Source organism: Balaenoptera acutorostrata, chromosome 17 (genome assembly GCF_949987535.1).
Source record: "Balaenoptera acutorostrata chromosome 17, mBalAcu1.1, whole genome shotgun sequence".
NCBI lineage: Eukaryota > Metazoa > Chordata > Mammalia > Artiodactyla > Balaenopteridae > Balaenoptera > Balaenoptera acutorostrata.
The window spans coordinates 18,867,659-18,889,890 of record NC_080080.1 but is presented as its reverse complement, the minus strand read 5'-3'; the positions used below and the strand labels follow the sequence as shown (position 1 = coordinate 18,889,890).

The window sequence follows — 22,232 nt, the reverse complement described above, 5'->3', positions numbered from 1 at the left end:
TACTGTAGAATAAAAATCTTATATAAATATGTGATTATTTGAAACATGCCCTAAAAATTGAGAGTCCAAAATCCAGTTTTCCCCCTCAGGAATTCTCAGGTGCTTGTGAATAACTTCTAGGAAATAGAAGCCAGCAGGGGTTATATAAGAGCTGAAACAGGTCTGTAAAATAGGAAGGCCCTGCCTGTCAATGTCATGGTCAGAGGAAAAAAATAGAAGAGATTGTATGCCACTCTACGAGCAAAACCCAACCCACCCAGAAGCTGTATTTCTGGCACCTCAACCATCTGTCCACACACCACTTCACGTTTCTCTGGGCTTCTTATTTCCTTCCTTAGGCTTCACCTCAGAACTTGATTATCATTTGGCATATAATTCCTCACATGCTCAGTTACCTGGTTTTTAGTCCAGATCTGAATTATGCTAGGGAAGGTTATGTGGGAAGCTGTGTGAGGCTGAGGTGATGACAGCTAGAGAAGTATCGATAATAAAGGATGGCCCTTTTATCAAAGGAGGAAGCTGAAAAAGCAGATGTGGACATGTCTGATCCCACCCAGACATTCATGAACATGGCTACTAATGGCTCCTGAGTCATCAGGAAGCCAGCCCTAGTTACAGTAATGGTCCTGTGCTTAAGAATGCATTGACTATATCTTAGAAATCATCCCTCTAAAAATGGTTACTATTCTTTATTTACGGTTGAATGTTTAAAAAGGAATAAATGACAGTCACCTGGAAAGTTCACTTCTTTGGGAAAATGTTATCTCCTGATGATGCTGAAAAATGGGACATTATGGTATCAAATACTTTCTCAATCTGTACTTCTAATTATTAAAACACATTCTTCCAGGCACAACTGAGTTAAGGGATTGTGGGAGAGAGAGCCAGATTTTTTTAAAAAATAAAGCTACTCAGAGTTTCTGCAGCTGGGACTCAAGTAAAGGTTTCTGCAAAAAGGCTTGGCAATGAAGAAATGAGTTGAAACAGAGCACTTGTCTGGGGATTTCTGAGCAAGAGGGTGGAACAGGCTTTGTGGGTTGGAAAAAAGACATATTACTTGGGTGGAAATCGCTGAGGAAAAGGGGCAGCTGGGTGAGGATTTAGGGGTCAGATAAATGTTGGCGGTGAAGAAAAAATTTATGATTTCTGGTCAGCGATGTTTACTGAGATGCTGATGTGAGCTGTGGAATTCCAAACACATGAGATGCGACTTGAATACAATCCAGCTGTTAATATCATCCAAAGTAAAATGCAAAAATTTTTCAGTTGGAAATCAACTTATTTCAGAGAGATGTGCTTCTTCCTATTGGTGGGTGTCTAACAGAATTGTTTGGAACCTTGACAAATAATACCTTCAGTTCTCCCTTTCTATGTGTGACAGTTCATCGAATGCTTCTTTGTCCTTCGTGTCTCAGGTCATATGGCCAGGTACACAGCCATCCTCAACCAGATTCCCAGCCAGTCAACATCAATCCGGACCATCCAAGGGCCTCCTGGAGAGCCTGGGAGACCAGGCTCACCTGGAACCCCTGGTGAACAAGGACCCCCAGGTGCCCCAGGCTTCCCAGGAAATGCAGGTGTGCCAGGGACCCCAGGAGAACGAGGTAAGCTGGACCACTCCTCTCACTGAGTGCGCTGAAACAGAGTGTAACAGTGGTGCTTATGCAATGATAAAGTTCCAAATAATGGACCTAAATTAATTCTATTCCATCTATTCTTCAGCTTCTTATTTATTAATCCCCAATACTGAGAAGATTGAGTAATCTACAAAACGTTTATTAAGAGCCACGTCTGCTTGTATGCAAAAGGAGGATCAGAAACCCCAATTCACCTCTAAAAGGCTTTAGAGCTAATGAGAGAAAGAGGTCCCCTCTAGATGGATGAATTAAAAAAATATGCCCATCCAGGTAGAATTACAAAATGATACACACCTCTGGACAGATGTAGCATCAAACATATGTGTCAACTGAAAAAAACAAACAAACAAACGCACAACCTAAAAGTTGAGAATTATGTTTTATTTGGTGGATTCACTGAGGACTTAAGCCTGGGACGCAGCCTCTCAGATGGGTCTGAGGAACTGCTCCAAAGAGGTGAAAGAGGACCTGGATTTGTAGGAGTTTTGCAACAAAAACCAGGTAGTGGGAACATCAGAAGAGAACTGTTAATTAAAGAAAAACAGGCATCTCAAATTAATGAATTTAGCACTTTTCTATGAATGGGAAGATGCAAGAGTCTGGGCTTATTGAAATGATTCCTTTGATACGAACCTTAACTACCTAGAGCCAGTATTCTGTTCTTTTCCATCCTGAATCTCCTCAGGGTGCACTGCTGGGGACAGCCGTAGTGGCTGCTGGCTTGATGGACACAATATCTTTTGTTTGCTGATATGGCAAGCAGCATTCTTTGTCCACATGTGTCATGGCAAGTAGAGAGCTCACTTCCTAGGTCTGGTACTTTTTTTGTATAGTGCCCATACCAGGCAACGGTCAGTAGCAGCCTTGAGGTAAGGCATGAGTCATATCAACATATGATTTACATGTGCTTATGTAGACCATGCCAATTCTAAACTTCAAATTAAATACTGTTTGTGGCTCATCTTCCTATAACATGAGGCAGTATTTTATTTAATAGTTCCATGGGCCAATGTTTCATCTTTCCTACTAAAGTTTCTTTCAGACAGAGATCCTACTTAGCCTTTTCTTCTACCCTTTACAGGTCTTAGCAGTATTGTGCAATACAATAATGTACTCTTTCGATTGATTTTCACCCAATTTTGTAATTGGCCAAGATCTCCCACTCCAGAAGCAGATCAGATCAAAGAGATGTGGGAAAATGGGGTTACATATGAGCCACAAAGAAAGTGATAGGAAAAGAGATAACCAATAACAGTATTTTCTAGGACACAATTTTATGGAATGTAGATTAGGAGAAAAGCTAACTAGTACCTATCTGCTCTTGTGAGTCATATTGCTTTAATGAGATGGGTAGGATATACTCCTTTGATCAAATTTGAGGTGTAAAATACAGATTACCAAGATAATACCTCATGTTTATTCTTGATCCATGCCAACAGGCCATGTGCATTTCTGCCTTTGCACTTTTGGACACTTTGTTCGTCCCCCTTTGGAAATGTCCTTTCCTTTCCCTGCCTTATGTGCATCTTACTCTTAGTTCAAGGCTCAGCTTAACCCCTGTCTCATGCATGAAGTTTTTGTTGATTGTTCTAGACCAACAGATGTCTCCACCCCCTGAATACCTGATGCTCTGACCGTCTCTCCCACCCATTTTAGCAGTCATCACGTGTTAATGAACAGCATGATGGCAGAAAGCAGGGCTCACGTCTGAATTGCTTTGCAATAATAGGTCCTCACTAGATAATTGTTGCTTTGATTGCAACCCAGTTCTGATTTTCCTTTCTAAAGGGTTTTCCTGCGTCAGGGCACTAAATCGGCAGATGTAGAGAAGGATATAATTTCCTCGCAGTGTACCAACGATCTGGCAGCCAGGAATGTGGCCACCTCTGTCAACAGGACACCCTCTAATGGGGTCAGTGATGGATCAACTGTGACTCAGGGAGCACAGAGCCAGCGCCTGAGTCACTCTCGGCAAGTCACAAGTTGTCTTTGTTCTTTTTGGAAGTCCTGTCCTCGTTCCTGCCAGACTGAGTCTTTCCTGCTCTGCAAGAACACTTGAATACTTAGATCAGAGAAAAATCAGCCAAGGGTCCTCAAACAGTGGTCCAGACAGCCCTTGAAATATGAATTTCCCTGATATAATTTTCTGACATACATGTATGTATATATTCTGAAAGAGTATAGTAGATAAGCAAAATCCTGTATCTCACAAACACAGGTAGGATGGCAGTAAGAGAAAGTGAGAAATGCCCTTTGAGCATGAGGGAAGGTGATTTTGGTTGATCACCAACTGGGAGGGTGTGCTTTGGGATTTAAGGTAGGGGTTTATAGGCCAGCGCCCAGGGGACTTTTCATTCCCAGCAAAGTATTTCAATCCTGTTGCAACTGGGATTCATGGTTGCAAGGAGAACAATAATTAAAAAAAAAAAAAAATTATTGAAGTATAGTTGATTTACCATGCTGTGTTAGTTTCAGGTATACAGCAAAGTGGTTCATGTTTTGATATTAACCTTGTGGTCCAAAAACCCAGAAAAGATTGATACAGAAAAATGTCTGCCTTTCCACTAAATCAAAACAATAGAATTTTAAAACTGAAGAAACTTCAGCCGTCTTTTCTCCTGACCCTCTCATTTTATATAAAAAAGAAGCTTATAAAGTTATCGAGGCCCAAAGAGGCTAGAAGTCAGCCAATGTCAGGACTGGAAATAAAAACCAGAGATCATGTTTGATTTTTTTTCTGTATAAAATATGATTATCACTATACTGTAGAATACAATTTTAAAAGGACACTTTATTATAATGAGTAAAAATAAGTACTATTACTAGGCGGTGTACTTAGACAAATAATAAGCTACAAAAGTAAGACTGAAAGAAATATGGATGTTGAGACTCTGGCATAGCATTGAGGGGAACCTCACTTTCTGCTGAGTCTTCATAAAAAAAAAAATTCATGACTCTATTGATTTGGCTAATTTTTCACCAGAAGTACTCCATCTGATTTCTCTATTCTAATTTTTCAAAAGTTTTTCAGGGCTTCCCTGGTGGCGCAGTGGTTGAGAATCTGCCTGCCAATGCGGGGGACACGGGTTCGAGCCCTGGTCTGGGAGGATCCCACATGCCGCGGAGCGGCTAGGCCCGTGAGCCACAGCTGCTGAGCCTGCGCGTCTGGAGCCTGTGCTCTGCAACGGGGGAGGCCACGATAGTGGGAGGCCCGCGCACCGCGATGAAGAGTGGCCCCCGCTTGCCGCAACTGGGGAAAGCCCTCGCACAGAGACGAGGACCCAACACAGCCGTAAATAAATAATTAAAAAAAAAAAAAAAAAGTTTTTCAAACTTCTTAAAACATAATGAACAAGAAGAAATACATTTTACATCATGATGCAGTATGCATGTGCATGTGTGTGCATTCAAACTTATATAACTGAGGCAAATAGAAATAATACTTTCCCTTACTATTGTTTCCTGTTTTCTTTTTTTAAAAGGCTGAGGGGCAGCATGGGGAATTCTGTTCAATACTCTGTAATAACCTATATGAGAAAAGAATCTGAAAAAGAAGAGATATATGTATATGTATAACCAAGTCACTTTGCTTTGCACCTGAAACTAATACAACCTTGTATATCAACTATATTCCGATATAAAATTAAAAAAAAAAAAAGGCTAAGGGGCACCTTTGGATTTTATGACCTCAGTTTGAAATACACTGTTCTAGTTCAAGATCTTTGATTAACGCCATTCTTATCATTGAAGTATCCAAAGAATATGCATTTTTAGAGAATAGAAATTACAAATATTCCTTCCACATTAGCTCGGTGAAGTAGATGACCATTCATGACTTTCCTTATTACCTAACAGAAGACTGTATTTTCACTCCATCTGATTGTCTTCCTCGCTCTCATTAACCCTTTGTCTCCTTTAACTTAATTTATTTATTTTATTTATTTATTTTTGGCTGTGTTGGGTCTTCGTCTCTGTGCGAGGGCTTTCTCTAGTTGCGGCAAGCGGGGGCCACTCTTCATCGCGGTGCGCGGGCCTCTCACTATCGTGGCCTCTCTTGTTGCGGAGCACAGGCTCCAGACGCGCAGGCTCAGTAGTTGTGGCTCACAGGCCTAGCCGCTCCGCGACATGTGGGATCTTCCTGGACCGGGGCTTGAACCCGTGTCCCCTGCATTGGCAGGCGAATTCCCAACCACTGCGCCACCAGGGAAGCCCTCTCCTTTAACTTAAACAAAGTGTTTTTCATAAGATTGTGTGGAACAGTCTCTTAGCTGTCTTCTGCCATAGGTTGTTTAATGATTCAGAGAGATCCTGCAGCTCACATTGTTCCTCCAAAGCTTAAACCCAGCTGAGACTTGGCTGATTATTGGCACCCAGAATTGAATGGGTTTGTTCCACTTGCATCACAGAAGCAAAATGTGATGCGCCTGATTTCTCTCCTCACTTATACTACACTGTTAACTCATGTCAAAGAAAAGCGATTCCTCCATGGACTAGACTACATTTTTGCCGCCTTTCCCCATTAAACTCTGCACCATCTTCAGGTAAATGGCTCTGTAGCCTGGCCTCCAAAATTTAGAAAAATGGGTGGGATCATCTCTGAGGTTCCTCTCTTGTTCCTCTGTTGTTCCCTGAACTGTGACAATTGAGTCCTAACTATTCTGACCTTAACTCACTCTCCAATCAGCCTTGTGTGATTCTAACTAGATCCTCTTGACAACTCAATTTCTAATTCTGATCTCTGCGTGTCATTCCCAGATGACTAATCTGCTTATTTCCTTATTCCATTTATTTAAATGTTCATTATCCACACTGATATCTTGAACCATCTATGAACCCAGACAACAGTAGCTTAGTTGGTCTAGAGTCCACAAAATTCAGTTTATTTATTTATCTGAAAAGAACTGGGAGATTTTCCTGATTTCAGTCTTCATGCAACTCCTTCAGTTTCCATGATTCTCCAAAATGTATTGGATCAGAGGAACCATCCAACTAAAGATTTTCATGTTTAGATTGTATATCCATAACAGCTGGAATTCATAGCTGGTTTATTTTCTATAATAAATCAACAAATATTTATGAAATTCAAGGTTTATGTAAGGCTCTTGGCTGGGCAGTGTGTGAGATAATACTATGATTTATGGCTTTTGCTTGTTATGTTAGGCGCCAAATGCATCTGCCAATATTGTGCTCGGTCCCATATATACAATCTCATTTGGATAAAATAGAAGACACGGTTTGGGTAAGGAAAGAATATGATATATCACTGAATGTACAAGTAGGGAGATGGCAACTGCTAAGCAAGTTATGTAGAAAGTACATGCTGTCATAATTTAGAGGAAGACAGCACTGTGGCCTTTGATAAGAAATGGTGCTATCATTTATTAAGCAATTACTTAATAAACCAGCAGTTGCTTAGTACATTATTAATGCTCATAAAACTTTTATGAGATCCGTATTAGCCCCATTTTTAGGTGAGGAAACTGAGGCTCAGCCAGATGGTCAGTTGTCACAAAGGCCACACAGCCGAACAGCAGGGAACCAGAATTCAAATCCAGATGCGTATGATTCCAGAATATCTGTGCTTGCTCACCTCTGCCCTTTTGTCACCTTTAAATTCATTGCTTGGTGGGGGTTTCACAGAGGAGGCCAGCACTGTGCAGGGTTTGGTGAACCCTGTTTCATCATGGATCCTAATATCCACAGTTCATAGCATATGAACTGCTAGACTAACCGGAGTGTTTTAGTGGGTATAGTTGTACTATTTGCAAGCTTCTTGATGCACTCTGTTCTGCTGTGTTTGGATAGCCTTGGGGCATCCGTGACCCGGCAGATGACCAGCTTTGAGAAGTCAAAGCCTGTTTTGGGTACCTATGAACATGATAAAGACATTTAAAAAAAAATTTATTATTTTTGGCTGCGTTGGGTGTTCGTTGCTGCACGCGGGCTTTCTCTAGTTGTGGCGAGGAGGGGCTACTCTTTGTTGCAGTGCGCGGGCTTCTCATTGCAGTGGCTTCTCTTGTTGCGGAGCACGGGCTCTAGGCGCACAGACTTCAGTAGTTGTGGCTCATGGGGTTAGTTGCTCCACGGCATGTGGGATCTTCCCGGACCAGAGCTCAAACCTGTGTCCCCTGCATTGGCAGGTGGATTCTTAACCACTGGGACACCAGGGAAGTCCCTGATAAAAACATTTCTTACGGTTATACATTTTGGCACTTGACAATTCTAGATTTTAGCATAGGCCCAGTAGGGCAGTAACCTATAGGGAAATTGGTCATGGATCTGGCAATTTGAGATGCATGTATAGAAGTTATACTTCTATTATAGTATCTCAGCCTGGGGGCAAATAGGGAGAAACCTGGAACAAAGTAATTTAATCTTGTTTCACTTCTGATATTTTAGAAGAGAAACCGTTTTCACCTTACTATGTGTGATGCTGCTTTAGCTGGAAATAGCATGATGGGATGGAAAGAATGCAGTTTGGGGCATCAATCACATATGGGTTAGGATCCTAACTTTGCCACATACTAGCTATGTAATCTTGGCTGCTTGATCTTTCTGAATCTTCATTCATTCATTTAACCAGCATTTACTGAGCATCTACTACATGTCAGGCCTGGTGTTGGGTGTTAACAGCATAGTGGTAAACAGGGGATACAGCTCTTGCCTTTTATGTACTTAGCATAGAGACAGATATTAAACAAAAAAAATACATGAATAGCTTAATTTCAGTTTTTATGTGTTATAAAAAAATGTAGGTTGCTCTATGAACATGGAAGAGGGGACTCTGACTTACTTGCTGAGTCAGTGCTGTTTTAACCGAGACCTGAAAGTTTAGGAGTTTGCCATATCAGTAAGAAAGAAAGTCAGAAGAGAGCATTCTAGGCAAAGGCAGCAATAGCATGTGCAAAGGTCCTGAGGTGGGAAGGGACTTGAAACCTATAAAGCCATGATTCTCAACCCTAGCAAACATATTGTCTCCTATTTATAACAAATAATTGGCAACATTTCTGTTACTGTTCTAAACTGAAACTTATAGATAATAAATATTACCTGCCTTCACACATAATTTTAAAAAAATAGAGTGTCCTACTGTATAATATAAAGAAATAAAAGGAGAGTAATTTATGGTCAAATACTTTATTCCAATATACAGATTTCCAGCATAACTACAATGGAAACATAATGAAGAAATCAAAATGTACTTGTATGTAAGAATTATTAAAATGCAACAGCTCCAAATTCAAGATGATATAGTTGAGCTTTATCAATTACTTATGTCTCTGCATTTGTCTTTATTGTGTTCACAGTGAAGATCTATTAAGATAGCAAGTATATCATTGGCATTATGCAAATAAATGTAAATTACCTTCTCCTACTTTTTCAGGCACATGTTTTTTGGTTAACACATCTCTTGATCTTTCATTATGTCTTTTTTCCTACTAGACAGGGGTCATGTCTTTCCCTATGCCAGCACCTGGAAAAAGTTTACTGGAAATGACTGGAAGTTATCATTGCAAAGACTTTCCCTTTGCTGGACTTCATTGGTTTCTATAAATTTCATGAGCACTTTACGTCTGCTCTGTGGGATCAAATCTTTTGGATGTAAGAGCTCTAGTCACTCCAATATTATTATTGAGGATTAAAAAATATTAATATTGGAATGTCATTTTAATCAAGAGAAAATATCATGTTTGTCTAAAAGCTTGATGCTAGGGCAGTTTCTACCCTCTGTTGGCTCCCAGGATTAATTTGTTATTGTTCTTTGAGGATACAATCCCTGAGTGACTTTTGAAGTCGGAAAATGCCTCTCCTTGAGCTTTCCCTGCCACCGAAGACCAAATTTCTAATGACTGAATGTAAAGAAAGACAATATTTAAAGATCAGTTTTTATCAGTCGGGTTCTGTGGTTAACTTGAAAAAGATGGTCTTTGTTTCAGAAGATGAGAAAAGGGGGATGGGAGAAGGATAAGATGAAACACAACTGAACTCCCCGAAGCAGACACAGATAGAAAGGGGATCGGCCATCTTCTGGTTGCCGTTAAGTCAGTGACACCACCTTTCAGAGACAGAGAAGTGGTTGTCAGGGCAGCAGATGCTGCACGCACACTAAAGCTAACACTGAGTCCCTTATGCTCGCACCACAGTTTACTGTGAATCCACAGGGCTGAGAAGTCTAGAGAAGAAGCTAGGTCCCCAGTGGATTCAAAGCTGGGAGAGAGAAGTAGGGTTCTTATGTTCAGTTCCTGTGGCTGAAAAGAGCTGTTGGCACAGACGATACATTTGGCAGAAAACTTTGGTCACAAATTCAGAAATGAAGCGTAGTAGTTGTGAGCCAGGAATGCCTCAATGGTAAGCATCTGTGAAACTTCTTAATGTCCCTTGTATCCTGGTTTATTCCTGGAAAAATTCTCTTTATGGGACAGATCAACTTGATGAAAGATAGAGGGCCAGTAGAGCTCTCATAATAAGTTACTGGTTGATGCTTAAATATTTACAAGTCTTCCCTGTGATGTTGTATTATGGTTGATACTCAGTTGCATGAGACATCGTCTTTTCATTGCTGATAAAAATCTGCTGAAATACCTGTTTGCCATCTTCCTCTCTTGCTTTCCTATCCCCTCCCTCTCATATCCTGAGAGATGAATTCCAGAGAAATAAAGAGTGTTCTCTTTTCCCACCCATTAATTATCCGGTAAAGTCCAATTTGAATGTCCTTTGGAACAAGACCTTTCTGTGAAGGTTTGATGGATTGTGTTTTCCTAATGTGTAGTGACCTTAAGGCATTGACAATGAATGCTCTTTCTCTTTATCTCTTTGTACCATCTTTTATTCTGTAGGTTGTTTTTTTTTTCCTGTTACAGAGTGACCCTTTGCATTTACCATGGCTGCAGAAAGAAGCCCTATGTATTGAACTATTACTATGAACAAATTACTCTAAAACTTAGAAGCTTAAAACAACAAAACATATATAATCGTGGATTTTAATGGGTCTGGGATTCAGGAGTAGTTTAGCTGGGTGCTTCTGGCTCAGGGTCTCTCATGAGGTTGCAGTTAAGATGTCAGTCAGGGCTACAGTTATCTGGAGGCTCAAATGGGGCTCACAGATCTACTTCCAGGATGGCTGGCTCACTCACTATCAAGAATGATTAGCAGGGTCTCAGGCCCTCCCTGACTACTCTGCTTATATTTGCATGAGAAGGATGAGGCTCTCCATAGGGATGCTTTGGATGTTCTCACAGCATGGCGGCCGCTGTCCTCAGAGCCAGTAATCCCTGCCAGAGAGCAGGGATGAGTCCACAGTACCTTTTGTAACTAGTCCCAGAAATCACAGCTGTGCTTTCATCATATTCACTTTATTAGGAGGGAGTCACTAAGCCCTGCCCATGCTCAAGTAGAGGGGGACTAAGCTGTACATTTGAAGGGAGGAGCATAGAATTTGTGAATATGTATTTAATCACATTGTTCTAAATTAAACCAAGGTTTTCTGCCCTTGCCATGTAACCAGGGTGATGCTTTCATGTGTAAGAATGATTTCCACGCTGTCTGACTTCTAGCACACTTGTGAAGGGTTGGCTCATGCTGTGTCTGCCTGTTTTCGCCACTTAAATGGGTGTCTTTCTCTCCCACCTCCTTTAAATTATTCAAATGCCAGATGTAGCTTTTTAGAGGGAAATATAAGATGTAGATTTAAGCACCTTGAAAGAGGAGCACCTATTGGAAAAGGCTTTCCGTAGACTAACACTTTTCGTGTCCCTATTTCTGGAATTCATTGTAGTCAGGATAAAATCATTTGCCAGTCAAACACAAAGAATTAGTTTAAAAAGTCATTGACAAATTAAAATTATCATTAAATTGTGTCCCCACGCTTCGTACTACTGTAATATGACTTACAATAACAAAAAACTGTAGCTGTTGTTTTGTTTTCTTTTTGCCATGAAAACTGATATAGTTGTTTCTGTAGCTTAAATTTTTTTTGACATCCTTAATTGGAATGTCTGTGTAGTAGGTTGTAGCAGATTCTTTGCATTGGATTTCAGTCCTTGTCTTGGGTAATGGGTAATATGCTAGAAATACTGCCCAATGTTAATGCCATCTCAGGAAGATATCTTTGTGTAGTCCCGGGTTATGTTTTCCAGCCAGCTTCACTTCAAGTCTGTACCCTTTGCTCTAGCCAAACTGAACTGCTCAGAGCTCTCAGTATGAGTCAGCTTTTGCTGCATAAGAAACCACAAAAATCTCAGTAACATACAACAATAGATATTATTTCTCACCACATGTCTGTGGGAGGCAAGGGCAGCTCTGCTGTGCTGGGGCCCTGGCTGGGGGGGCATTAGCTCCCTAGAGTATGTTCTCCTTATGGCATTGGCAGAAATAAACAGGGCAATCCACCCACCAATCATATTTTAAACCTCTGTTCACATCATTGCCCACTGATATCCCATTGGTTGAAGCAAGTCACATGGCCAAGTCAAAATCCAAGGGATAGGGAAATACATGAGCCTGTTGCAAGAGAACAGATGCATAATTCTATTGCAGAATAGTGAAGAATTCAGACCACTATTTCAGTTTACCACATCCTTCATACATGCCTTTTCCTTTCCATACTCAGTGCTGATTCCTGTTGTGCCCTGTTCTTATAGCCTTTCATGGATTTTCACATGCTATTCTGACTCCCCAGAACTCTCTTTCTTCCTCTGGCTCATTCAGACCCAAACTTCGAAACTCATCTCAAGAGTCAGCTCTGCCAGACCACTCATCCCTCACTGTGGTTTATTTGTTTGGCCAGTGTGTTTGTTGTTGCTACACTACATTATTCCAACTGGATGAACAGGTGGAAGATCTGAGTAACATCTCTCTCGTTTGTACTCCCTGGTCCCCAAACACATGCCTCCATCATAGCAGTTTCCCATTATATTGTAGTTGTTGGTGTACTTGTCTGTCTTCCCGCTGGACTGTTAGTTCCTTGAATGGGACTGTGCCTTTCATCTCTGCATCCTCCACAAGGAGGCTGAACAAATATTTGACAAATGAATGGATGGCTGATCCCTACCTCATTACTGTGTAAAACATGTCATTTAGCACCAAGGTAGAATATACTTTCTTGAATTGTCCTTTATTGGTTTCACCTCTGTTAATCCTGTTTCACCAATGAGACTACATGCTCCCCACAACCCAAATTTAATGTCTGTTTTCCTTTTATTCCTCATAATACCTGTTATCTGATAGTTATTTCATGACTCATGAAATAACTCAGATTTATGGTGTTAATTACCACTTGGCTAGCTTTTTGGCTGCCATTTCTCATTCAACCCTAGAGCCATGATAAAAGCAGAAGCCCATGTGGTTTAGTTCATCAATCTAAAGACATCCTGTTAATAGCCAATGACTGCCAAGTTGACAACGTCAGCATTTTCTTCAAATCATCATCATATGCTTTTAGCCAGAAAAGCAGGGAGAAATGTTTAAATAGAAGTTTTGGTTATACTGGGTATATTTTATATGCATTTCTTAAATGCATAGAAAAAGCGTTGGATATTTCAGTGCCCAAATTTAAGTGTGTCTAATTTAGATGTCTGTGGTAAAAATGTCAAAGGATCTTCTGCCTATATTGCCTCTGTGTGTGGTGTGTGTGTGTGTGAGCATGTGTGCACACACAAATAATCTGGAAATAGAGAAAGAGAGAGACTCCCTTCACTTTATTTTTTATCATTTTTTCTTCCAGTTTTATTGAGATATAATTAACATACACTGTATAAGCTTAAGGCATACAGCATAATGATTTGGCTTACCTACGCCATGCCTAAACTTACCACAGTAAGTTTAATGAGCATCCATCATCTCGTATAGATACAAAATTAAAGAAATTGGAAAAAAAAGTTTTTTTCTTGTGAAAATATTTTTCTCTTAGGATTTACTCTCTTGACAATTTACATATATAATGCACAGCAGTATTAATTATTTTTATCATGTCATACTTTCCATCCGTAGTACTTATTTATCTTATAAGTGGAAGTTTGTACATTTTGACGTCCTTCATCCAGTTCTCTTTTCCCCACTCCCTATCTTTTAAATGTAGAAATGTACTTTGGCATTTTCTAAATTTCTGGCCTTGAACATAAACAAGTGAAATGGAAGTATACCATGTACTAGTTTATATGATAAAACTAAAGCTGTTTATATTAGCTATGATAAACCATTTTCAGTGAATTTTTTGACATGGCTTTTAAAGCAATAAATACATTATAATAAATAAGTATACCAAATACATCTGTGTAGATGGGTGAAAACATACATAGAGAAGATATATTCATTAACCCTTTCCATTTTCATTGGTTCTAGATTTAACTTTGACATTAAATTATTATGTGAATATAGCAAAGCAATTTGACTTTTCTGGACTTTTTACTAGCTCGGAAAAACATGATGAAGATCTTAGATATAGGATGTATTTATCTTAATAGTGATTCTTCATGCTTATTATGAAGGGCTGTTGGCCGTAACACATTTTGTTTTAAACTCCATAGACCCTGGCCTTGTCCCAATGCCCTGACAAAACTCCCTTCTTTTCCGAGAATGGAGAGCATCACATCACTTTTCAATTCTGTAAAGAATAAAGACCAGACCAAGCTCTAATTTAAATATCTATTTAAATACCATCAAATGGCTGAATATTCATGCTGAACCTACAATACTCATTTTTTAAGCTATAGCAATTGGCTCATTTTCCTGCTAACTTTGTATCATTTATAATTTTCCCAACAGTCAGTGCTGGAAATGATATGGCGTTTGAGGAAGAGCAATCAAAACTTTGGAGCTGAAAGTGATAGATTGGCGTTTGGTCTGACATTATGTACCTATGAGGTCATAATATCAGTGGCAAAACTAGATGGACAAAACACCAGGATTCCTGGTGCCCTATTTAATCCGTGTTCTCTTTTGCTCCACCTCTGCAGCTGTGAACTGTCAACCTGCAAACAACGAGATAGGGTTAGTGTGTGTTGATGAGCTGGGTACCTCATCATCTTCTCTCCTCTCTCCTCCCTTCTCCCTCCTTCACTGCCTCCTCCCTCTGTGCTTCCCCCGCCCTCTACTGCCCAGATGTAAGTGTGTCTAATTTAGATGTCTGTGGTCAAAAGACCTGAGGACCTCCTGCCTATATTATCATGTCTCTGAGTGATAGAAAACATGGAAGTGCAAAATATCCTGTTGTCTTGCTCTTGATCTGGTTAGTGGGTTCCTTTGGCTACTGGGTAGCCCTATTTAATGATTCAATGCGTTTTCCTCAGCTTTTCAGTGAGACCAGCACAGTGTTTATTGATGGGGTTGAGCTCTGCGGGATTCTGGTCCACCTCAGCTAGTTGTATTGCTTTGTAGCCTCCAGCAGAGGCCGACCCAGGTTTTGTGGGTCCTGAAGCTTAAACAGTTTGAGTTCCTCTTTAAGAAAAATAGTATGACTTACAAAAAAAAAAAGGGAAAAAAAGGGTAGGTAGAAAGTATTGAAGGAGTTCTATGCACTTAAGGGCCCATATTCAAATTCAGTCTGATACACAAAATTTGTCCTGACGTGGCCTAGACCACTCCCCAGTCAGCAGCCGCTAAAGCTATTCCAAACCATCTCTAGCTCCCCAGGCATGCCCTGTTCTCTCTCATCAGCAAGCCTTTGCGTGTGCGTTTCCATCCACTGCTTCTTTTCTTGGCTAATGCCTGCTCTTCAAGACTTAACTCCAAGGGTCAGCTCTATTGGAAAGCGTTCTGAGATTCCCCACAGATGCCTCAATTTGACGCCCTCATATTTTGTTGTTGCAATTCTCATACCGCATTATAACTACTCGTTTGTCTGTTTTCTCTACTGCATGGTGACCTGTGACAGGCAGGAAGGATGCTTTTGACTCTGAATTCTCAGCCTCTGATATTAGGACTGGACTGGGAGTTTGCCTTCGGTTTGCTCCTCTCCCTCCTTTAGCTGTGCGTCACCGTGTTTCCAGGCTCCTTTGTCCTCTGCTCCTGAGCAGGTTCAGCCAATGGGAGGCACTGCGGAGGATTAGAGGGTAAGAGGAGGAGAAGAGTCAGACTCTTTCTCCTCTTAGCCCCACCCCTGCCCCCTCTGCCACTCCAGCTGTGGCTACAGCCCCTGTGTGGCTCCTGCTTCCACTGGAGCATCTGTCACTCTCATTCTAGATCCTACCAGAAGGCTCCAGGCACACCATTTCCTCTCTTGGTCCCTGCACACCTAGGGGTGATAGTTGCTTCCTGCTGTTGCTAATGTTATGGGTTGCCTCATCATTTCTATTTGGCTTCTCAGTCCTTCTGTCACCCATGTAACCAAATCCCTGTATTAAATTCCCTCTGCCTGAAAGATCTAGAGTGGTTTACCTTTCCCTGGCTGAGCCCTGAATTATAGAGGCATACTAGATGGCTAGTTGTTTTATGAAAAAGACAATAGGGAGAGGGACCCTTAGCAATGGTTTGCAAAGATTCTTTTACATTTAGAACCAATATGTATTTTGCAATCTTGGCCACCATAGCACAAAATGTGGAGCTGCACATGCTGGTACTAATCCTATGGGCCAAGCATGTAAAAATAGCAGAGCCTGGAAAAGGACATAAAATACTTGTTGGATTGAGTCCAATTAATGTGCCACCTTGTAGCTAGGTACTTGATCCAGTACCTTGTACCTAGCAGGCATTCAAGCATACGTTGAATGAAAAACAGACTCTACTTGGAATTTATCACCAGCCATTTCCCAGGCAACAGACAATATAATAACACAGCTGAAGCCTTGTCTCACATTTTCTGCAGCTTCTTGGTAGAATTACAATGAAAACATTACCCAGGCCTTGCATATCTGCCTGGGCATAAATTCTGAGAGTTGCTCAGAATGTCTGGAATAAAGAGGGAATGTCTCTGCTCCATGGAATAGCATAAGACTCCAGCCTGAGTGCTTGGTGTGGTCATGGGACCATAGAAATGGGTAAAATCTTCCCACTCAGAGGCCAACAGGCCAAAGAAAATAGGAAACTGATAACCAAAGGCCAGATCCTGGGCAAGTCATCAGTGTGAGCAGGATAAATCCTATTAAAATCAACCCCAAGTATTGCTCAGAGCAGAGGGCAAGTGTGTAAACCAAGGGAAGTAAGTTGAGGAAATACGATAACCACAGGGCTGATTTCTGAGTGTGGGACCAGAGAAAATGTGCAGATAGATTGGACAGGCAGTTCAGGAAGCCATGACTACAGCAAACAAGACAAACTCAGCCTCTAAGTGCAGCTTGGGATGGAGAGGCCGGGAGTGTTGTGGTTAAGTGTATAGGCCTCAGAATCAACCTGCCTATGTTGAAATCTTGGCTCTGTTACTTACTAGCTAAGGACAAATGACTTAACCTCTCTGAATCACAGGCCTCTTTTAGGGTTAAGAGTAGTGCCTGCCATCTTGGTTCTTGTGAAGACTAAGTGAGTTCATACATGTAAAGCATCTAGCATTCAAAACCTGGTGAGGCCATTTATAGGAATAGCTGACACACCAACTAGTCACATTCTTGGTTTGTCAAAATCTGCAATCAGACGTTGTATTTCATTCATTCATCATATTTCTTGAGTGACTAATATGTGCCTGGTACTAGGAATATAATGATGAACTAGAACATGTCTCTGCCTTAGTAGATCTGTAAAAGAAAATAGTGGAGGGTCAGTGTTAGATTAGTAGTAAGGGAGAATCAGGTAGCCCTGATGTGGTTTCTAATGAGACTCTTTTTTTTAAATTAATTTATTTATTTTTAGCTGTGTTGGGTCTTCGTTTCTGTGCGAGGGCTTTCTCTAGTTGCGGCAAGCGGGGGCCACTCTTCATCGCGGTGCGCGGGCCTCTCACTATCGCGGCCTCTCTTGTTGCGGAGCACAAGCTCCAGACGCGCAGGCTCAGTAGTTGTGGTGCACGGGCTTAGTTGCTCTGCGGCATGTGGGATCTTCCCAGACCAGGGCTCGAACCCGTGTCCCCTGCATTGGCAGGCAGATTCTCAACCACTGCGCCACCAGGGAAGCCCTCTAATGAGATAATGGCGGAGGCCATGCAAGTGTAGGGGGTGGGGATATTCGGGAACTCTCTCTACTTTCAATTCAGTATTGCTGTGAACCTACGACTGCTCTAAAAAAGTAAAGTCTATTTTAAAAGTTTCAAAAAAGAAAGAAGAGAGTAAGATCTTAACATTTTAATGAGAATAAGATCTAAGAGAGTAGATCATAAAAATTCTCATTAAAAAAAGAAAAAAGAATGAACGAATAAATAATAGAAAAGATTTTATTCTATTCTAAATATTTTTGGTAACTCCACAGAAAACTAAGGATATTTTAATCTTAGCTAAATCATATTTTTGGTACGTTAGATTTTCATTTATATCAGCTGTGCTCAATTTTTTAAAAAATTTTATTTATTTATTTTTGGCTGCGTTGGGTCTTCGTTGCTGTGCGCAGGCTTTCTCTAGTTGCAGCGAGCGGGGGCTACTCTTCGTTGTGGTGCGCGGGCTTCTTATTGCAGTGGCTTCTTATGTTGTGGAACACGGGTTCTGGGCACACGGGCTTCTGTAGTTGTTGCGCGTGGGCTCAGTAGTTGTGGCTTGCGGGCTCTAGAGCGCAGGCTCAGTAGTTGTGGCGCACGGGCTTAGTTGCTCCGCAGCATGTGGGATCTTCCTGGACCAGAGCTCAAACCCATGTCCCCTGCATTGGCAGGTGTACTCTCAACCACTGCACCTCCAGGGAAGTCCCTATGCTCATTTTTTAAAAAATGACAGAAACGTAAATTTAATTGGAGTCCGTGATATTCATCTCTAAATGACACTAGTAGTTAATATTGCCACATAAGGAACTTGTCAGAAAAAAACAGTTTTCACAAAAGCCAGGCATGTGAAAGTAAAGGCAGAGTTCCAGCCTAAAGATTTTTTTTTTTTGATCCTTCAAAGGTCATGCTTGCTTTTTACCAGTCAGCTGCATTTTGGTGTAGACATTCAGTCATTCCGTTAGCCTTCCGGTATTTACTGGACACCTACTATGTGTGAGATTGTGCTTGGATCTGACACTAGAGCAATAAATAAGGCACGATCCCTGCAGTCATCAGGCTCATGGTGCCGGGCAAGATGAACATGAGAACAAGCAATGCCATGGGATAAGTGCCAAAGGAGGCACAGATAATACAGAAGCAAATCATTCATTCATTCATTCATTTGTTCATTCAATAAATATTTGTGGGTTAGGTACTATGTGGAAGGCACCATAGAAATGTTGGGGACATAGCCATGATTGAGATAGATAATCCTTGCCCCTTTGAATTTGTTGTGCTTCTGCCTGTTGTGGTTGTAAAGAAGCTTTGAGTTGAGTCTTTAAGAATGAGGAGTATTTATGGAGACACCCAAGGTGGAAAGGGTATTTCAGGAGGGAATATCCTGTGAACTCAGGAGTCCCCATGTCTTTACGGAAAAGATGCTGGTACTTAGCTCTGGTGACCCCATCTCAGCACCAAATGGCCCCACCTTGGACCCTCACAAAAGAGATGTATGAGAGAGCCCTTATTATGGGTGATGACTGCATTTTGTCTGTAAAGAATGACTATGCCCAGACTTTATTGTCATTTCATGGACAGTCACAGGCTGACATTTTAGAACATTTGATTTCCTTCCTTTTAATTACAGCCTATGAGGCTTATCAAAAGTATATCCAGTTCTATTCTTAGAGATCTGAGGTCTCTAAGCTTAGCCTTCAATTTCAGTCCTCATCTTAGGTACTTAAATAGTGTTCTGTTTTTTTTTTTTAACTCTATTTATGTATGTATGTATGTATATATGTATTTATTTTTGGCTGCTTTGGGTCTTCATTTTTGCGCGGGCTTTCTCTAGTTGGGGCAAGCGGGGGCTACTCTTTGTTGGGGTGCGCAGGCTTCTCATTGCAGTGGCTTCTCTTGTTGCAGAGCATGGGCTCTAGGCTCACAGGCTTCGGTAGTTGTGGCACACGGGCTCAGTAGTTGTGGCTCACAGGCTCTGGAGCACAGGCTCAGTAGTTGTGGTGCACAGGCTTAGTTGCTCCATGGCATGTGGGATCTTCCCGGACCAGGGCTCGAACCCATGTCCCCTGCATTGGCAGGCAGATTCTCAACCACTGGGCCACCAGGGAAGTCCCTTAAATGGTGTTTTTTAACATGTTTTTTTCATTCCAAAAAAAAGATTTATCGGTTGTCATGGACCTGAGTATTCCTTCAGTCTGAGAAACACAAGTGAAGACATAGACAAATATTGATATATTAGCCTACATGTAGTTGGAACATTTCATAACTTCAAGGATAAGGAAATCTAAAATTCTCTGCTAATATATAACTATATCCTTAAAAGCTTTCTTTTTTTTTTTTTTTTTCTTTTAAGGCATCTTGAGGGGCTGGAATATTCTTTTGAGGACCTTCCTCTCTTACTTTGACTTGTATTGCAGATAATAACAAATGCCACTTGCTTTTCTCTACATAATTAGAAAATTAAAACAACCAGACGTTCTACACCCCAGTCTTCCCCACCTTTTGCTTTCTTTGTGAATAAGCAAAGGATAGGTCAGGAAACTCTTATCAGGGGCTTATTCCCAAGGATACTGTCCTGGATGTCCTCTTCAGCCTACGTCTTCCGCTTGTGGAGAATCCGCGAGAAGCCATGTCCTTACCGTTGATCCTTAGGTACTGTAAGGTCATGGGAGGCCTCTGAGTAACTGTGCATTTAATCATGCAGCCTGCTGTTAGTCATCGGTGTATTTTCTTGTGTTCTAATTCTTTAAAAATCAGTGGTTCCCTGTGGGGAAAGCAACTCCAACTCTCACAGAAGAAGAGGCTATTTCTGCTAAATTTCCAGATGCACGTTAGGACACAATTGTTCGCAAGTGAGGGAGCATCTACCTCCTATTAAAAAAAGTACTCACAGGACTTCTCTGGTGGCACAGTGGTTAAGAATCCACCTGCCAATGCAGGGGACACAGGTTTGAGCCCTGGTTCGGGAAGATCCCACATGCTGCGGAGCAACTAAGCCCGTGTGCCACAACTACTGAAGCCCGTACGCCTAGAGCCCGTGCTCCGCAGCAAGAGAAGCCACTGCAATGAGAATCCCACATACCACAACGAAGCGTAGCCTCCACTCGCCGCAACTAGAGAACGCCCACGCAAAAATGAAGACCCAAAGCAGCCAAAAATAAAATAAATAAATAAAAAGCAAAAAAACAAAAGTACTCACTCCAATTATTACCCAGTTAGCTAAACTAGTAGTTATTTGAGTAACGCCCAGTAGATGTACTCATGGTGATTTTCTGTCTGAACAACTTGATTTAGCAATTGAGCATTAGGTGTTGGCTTGTCTGAGTAAGTCATGTGATTTTTAAACTCAGATGTGATTGTAGTTTTACTTTTGAGAAATAACTCTCTTCCTGTCAGTTCCTAGGAGAATAGTGAGTCTCGGAACAGGAGGTCAGAGGCTCAGTGGTCAGTGCCCTGCCCTCTTCCTGCAGTACTGGTCTTTTGTGAGCTCAGAAAACACCACCAAGGCCACATGCAATAGACATGGATGTTAGGGAAGCATTGAGGTGGACGGAGCAGCCCTGAGGACCGCTAACAAGGAAGAAGGGCTTTTTTAAAGGTGACAGGTATACCTTGACCCCAAGAGGTGGTCAACAAAGAACACAGCAGACATCAAAACTTCAAACGAAAGGACAATCAGTATATGTGCATTGTAGAAAAAAACTGCTATTCCCAGAGCAAATACTACATCAATACCTTTCTTTCTGGAAGTTACAAACCAAGATGTTAAAAGTGATTATTTTCTAGGACTGGAGTCCTTGCTTTTTGTATCTTCTAATTTGCCTACAGTGAATATGTATTGCACTTAGAAGGGGAAAAAAAGTTATTTGTAACTTTAAACACTTTAGATCATTTGCATGCCTGCTGCCTATCAAATTGATTATTTTCCTTTATTTATGTTCCCTCCTAGGTTTTGCCAGTTCACACATAATTTCTTTGTAATTACGAAGAGATGTAGTTCTGCATTCTATTATTTCAAAGTATTGTTGTACATGAAAAACAGATACTAGAGACTTTCTGTGATGCGAGCCAGGGTAACCCAGGCCCCAGTCTGGTGCTCCTCTCTGTCTGACGAATCGGGCCTCAATATAGCATGCTGTCACCTGTTCAGCAGTCTTGTGATAGGACCCATTTGGACGATGAGGTGTCAGAGCATGTATTTCTCTGTTTTTCTTCCTGTAAAAATGTATAGTTTGTTAACAACACCGTAAATTATTTGGAATAAGAAGTTTGTTCAGTGGAAAAGAAACATGAATAGGTTTAGATTTTTATGGGGCTGAATCAGCCAAATCAAACACAGGCTTTCCTGAAGCTTCCAAGTTTTTAATGGAAACTCACGCTCTTTAGAACTTTGCTGCCTAATTATAATTCATGCCTTTTGCAGATACATTACAGGGAGGACCAAAAGGAAAATGTTAGATATGTCCACTTGTGATTTCTATTGTGTTACTCGTGGGGTGCCAACTGCATGCGTCCAATGGCCTGGTGCGTGCAAAGACACAGGCCAGATC

General features: G+C 41.2%; 1 protein-coding gene across 5 annotated transcripts in view; it reads left to right on the top strand.

The window, feature by feature from the left end:
* Positions 1-22,232, top strand: part of COL14A1 (collagen type XIV alpha 1 chain) — a 243,696-nt gene that overhangs the window by 216,783 nt on the left and 4,681 nt on the right. For 4 of the 5 annotated variants that reach the window (XM_007188834.3, XM_007188835.3, XM_007188833.3 and 1 more), the window contains exon 45: positions 1,416-1,604. In XM_007188834.3, coding sequence (XP_007188896.2) covers positions 1,416-1,604 — 189 coding nt within the window. Of the gene's footprint in view, positions 1-1,415; positions 1,605-4,660; positions 5,062-22,232 lie in introns of those variants that run through there. The other variant, XM_057531795.1, reaches the window with a different exon arrangement.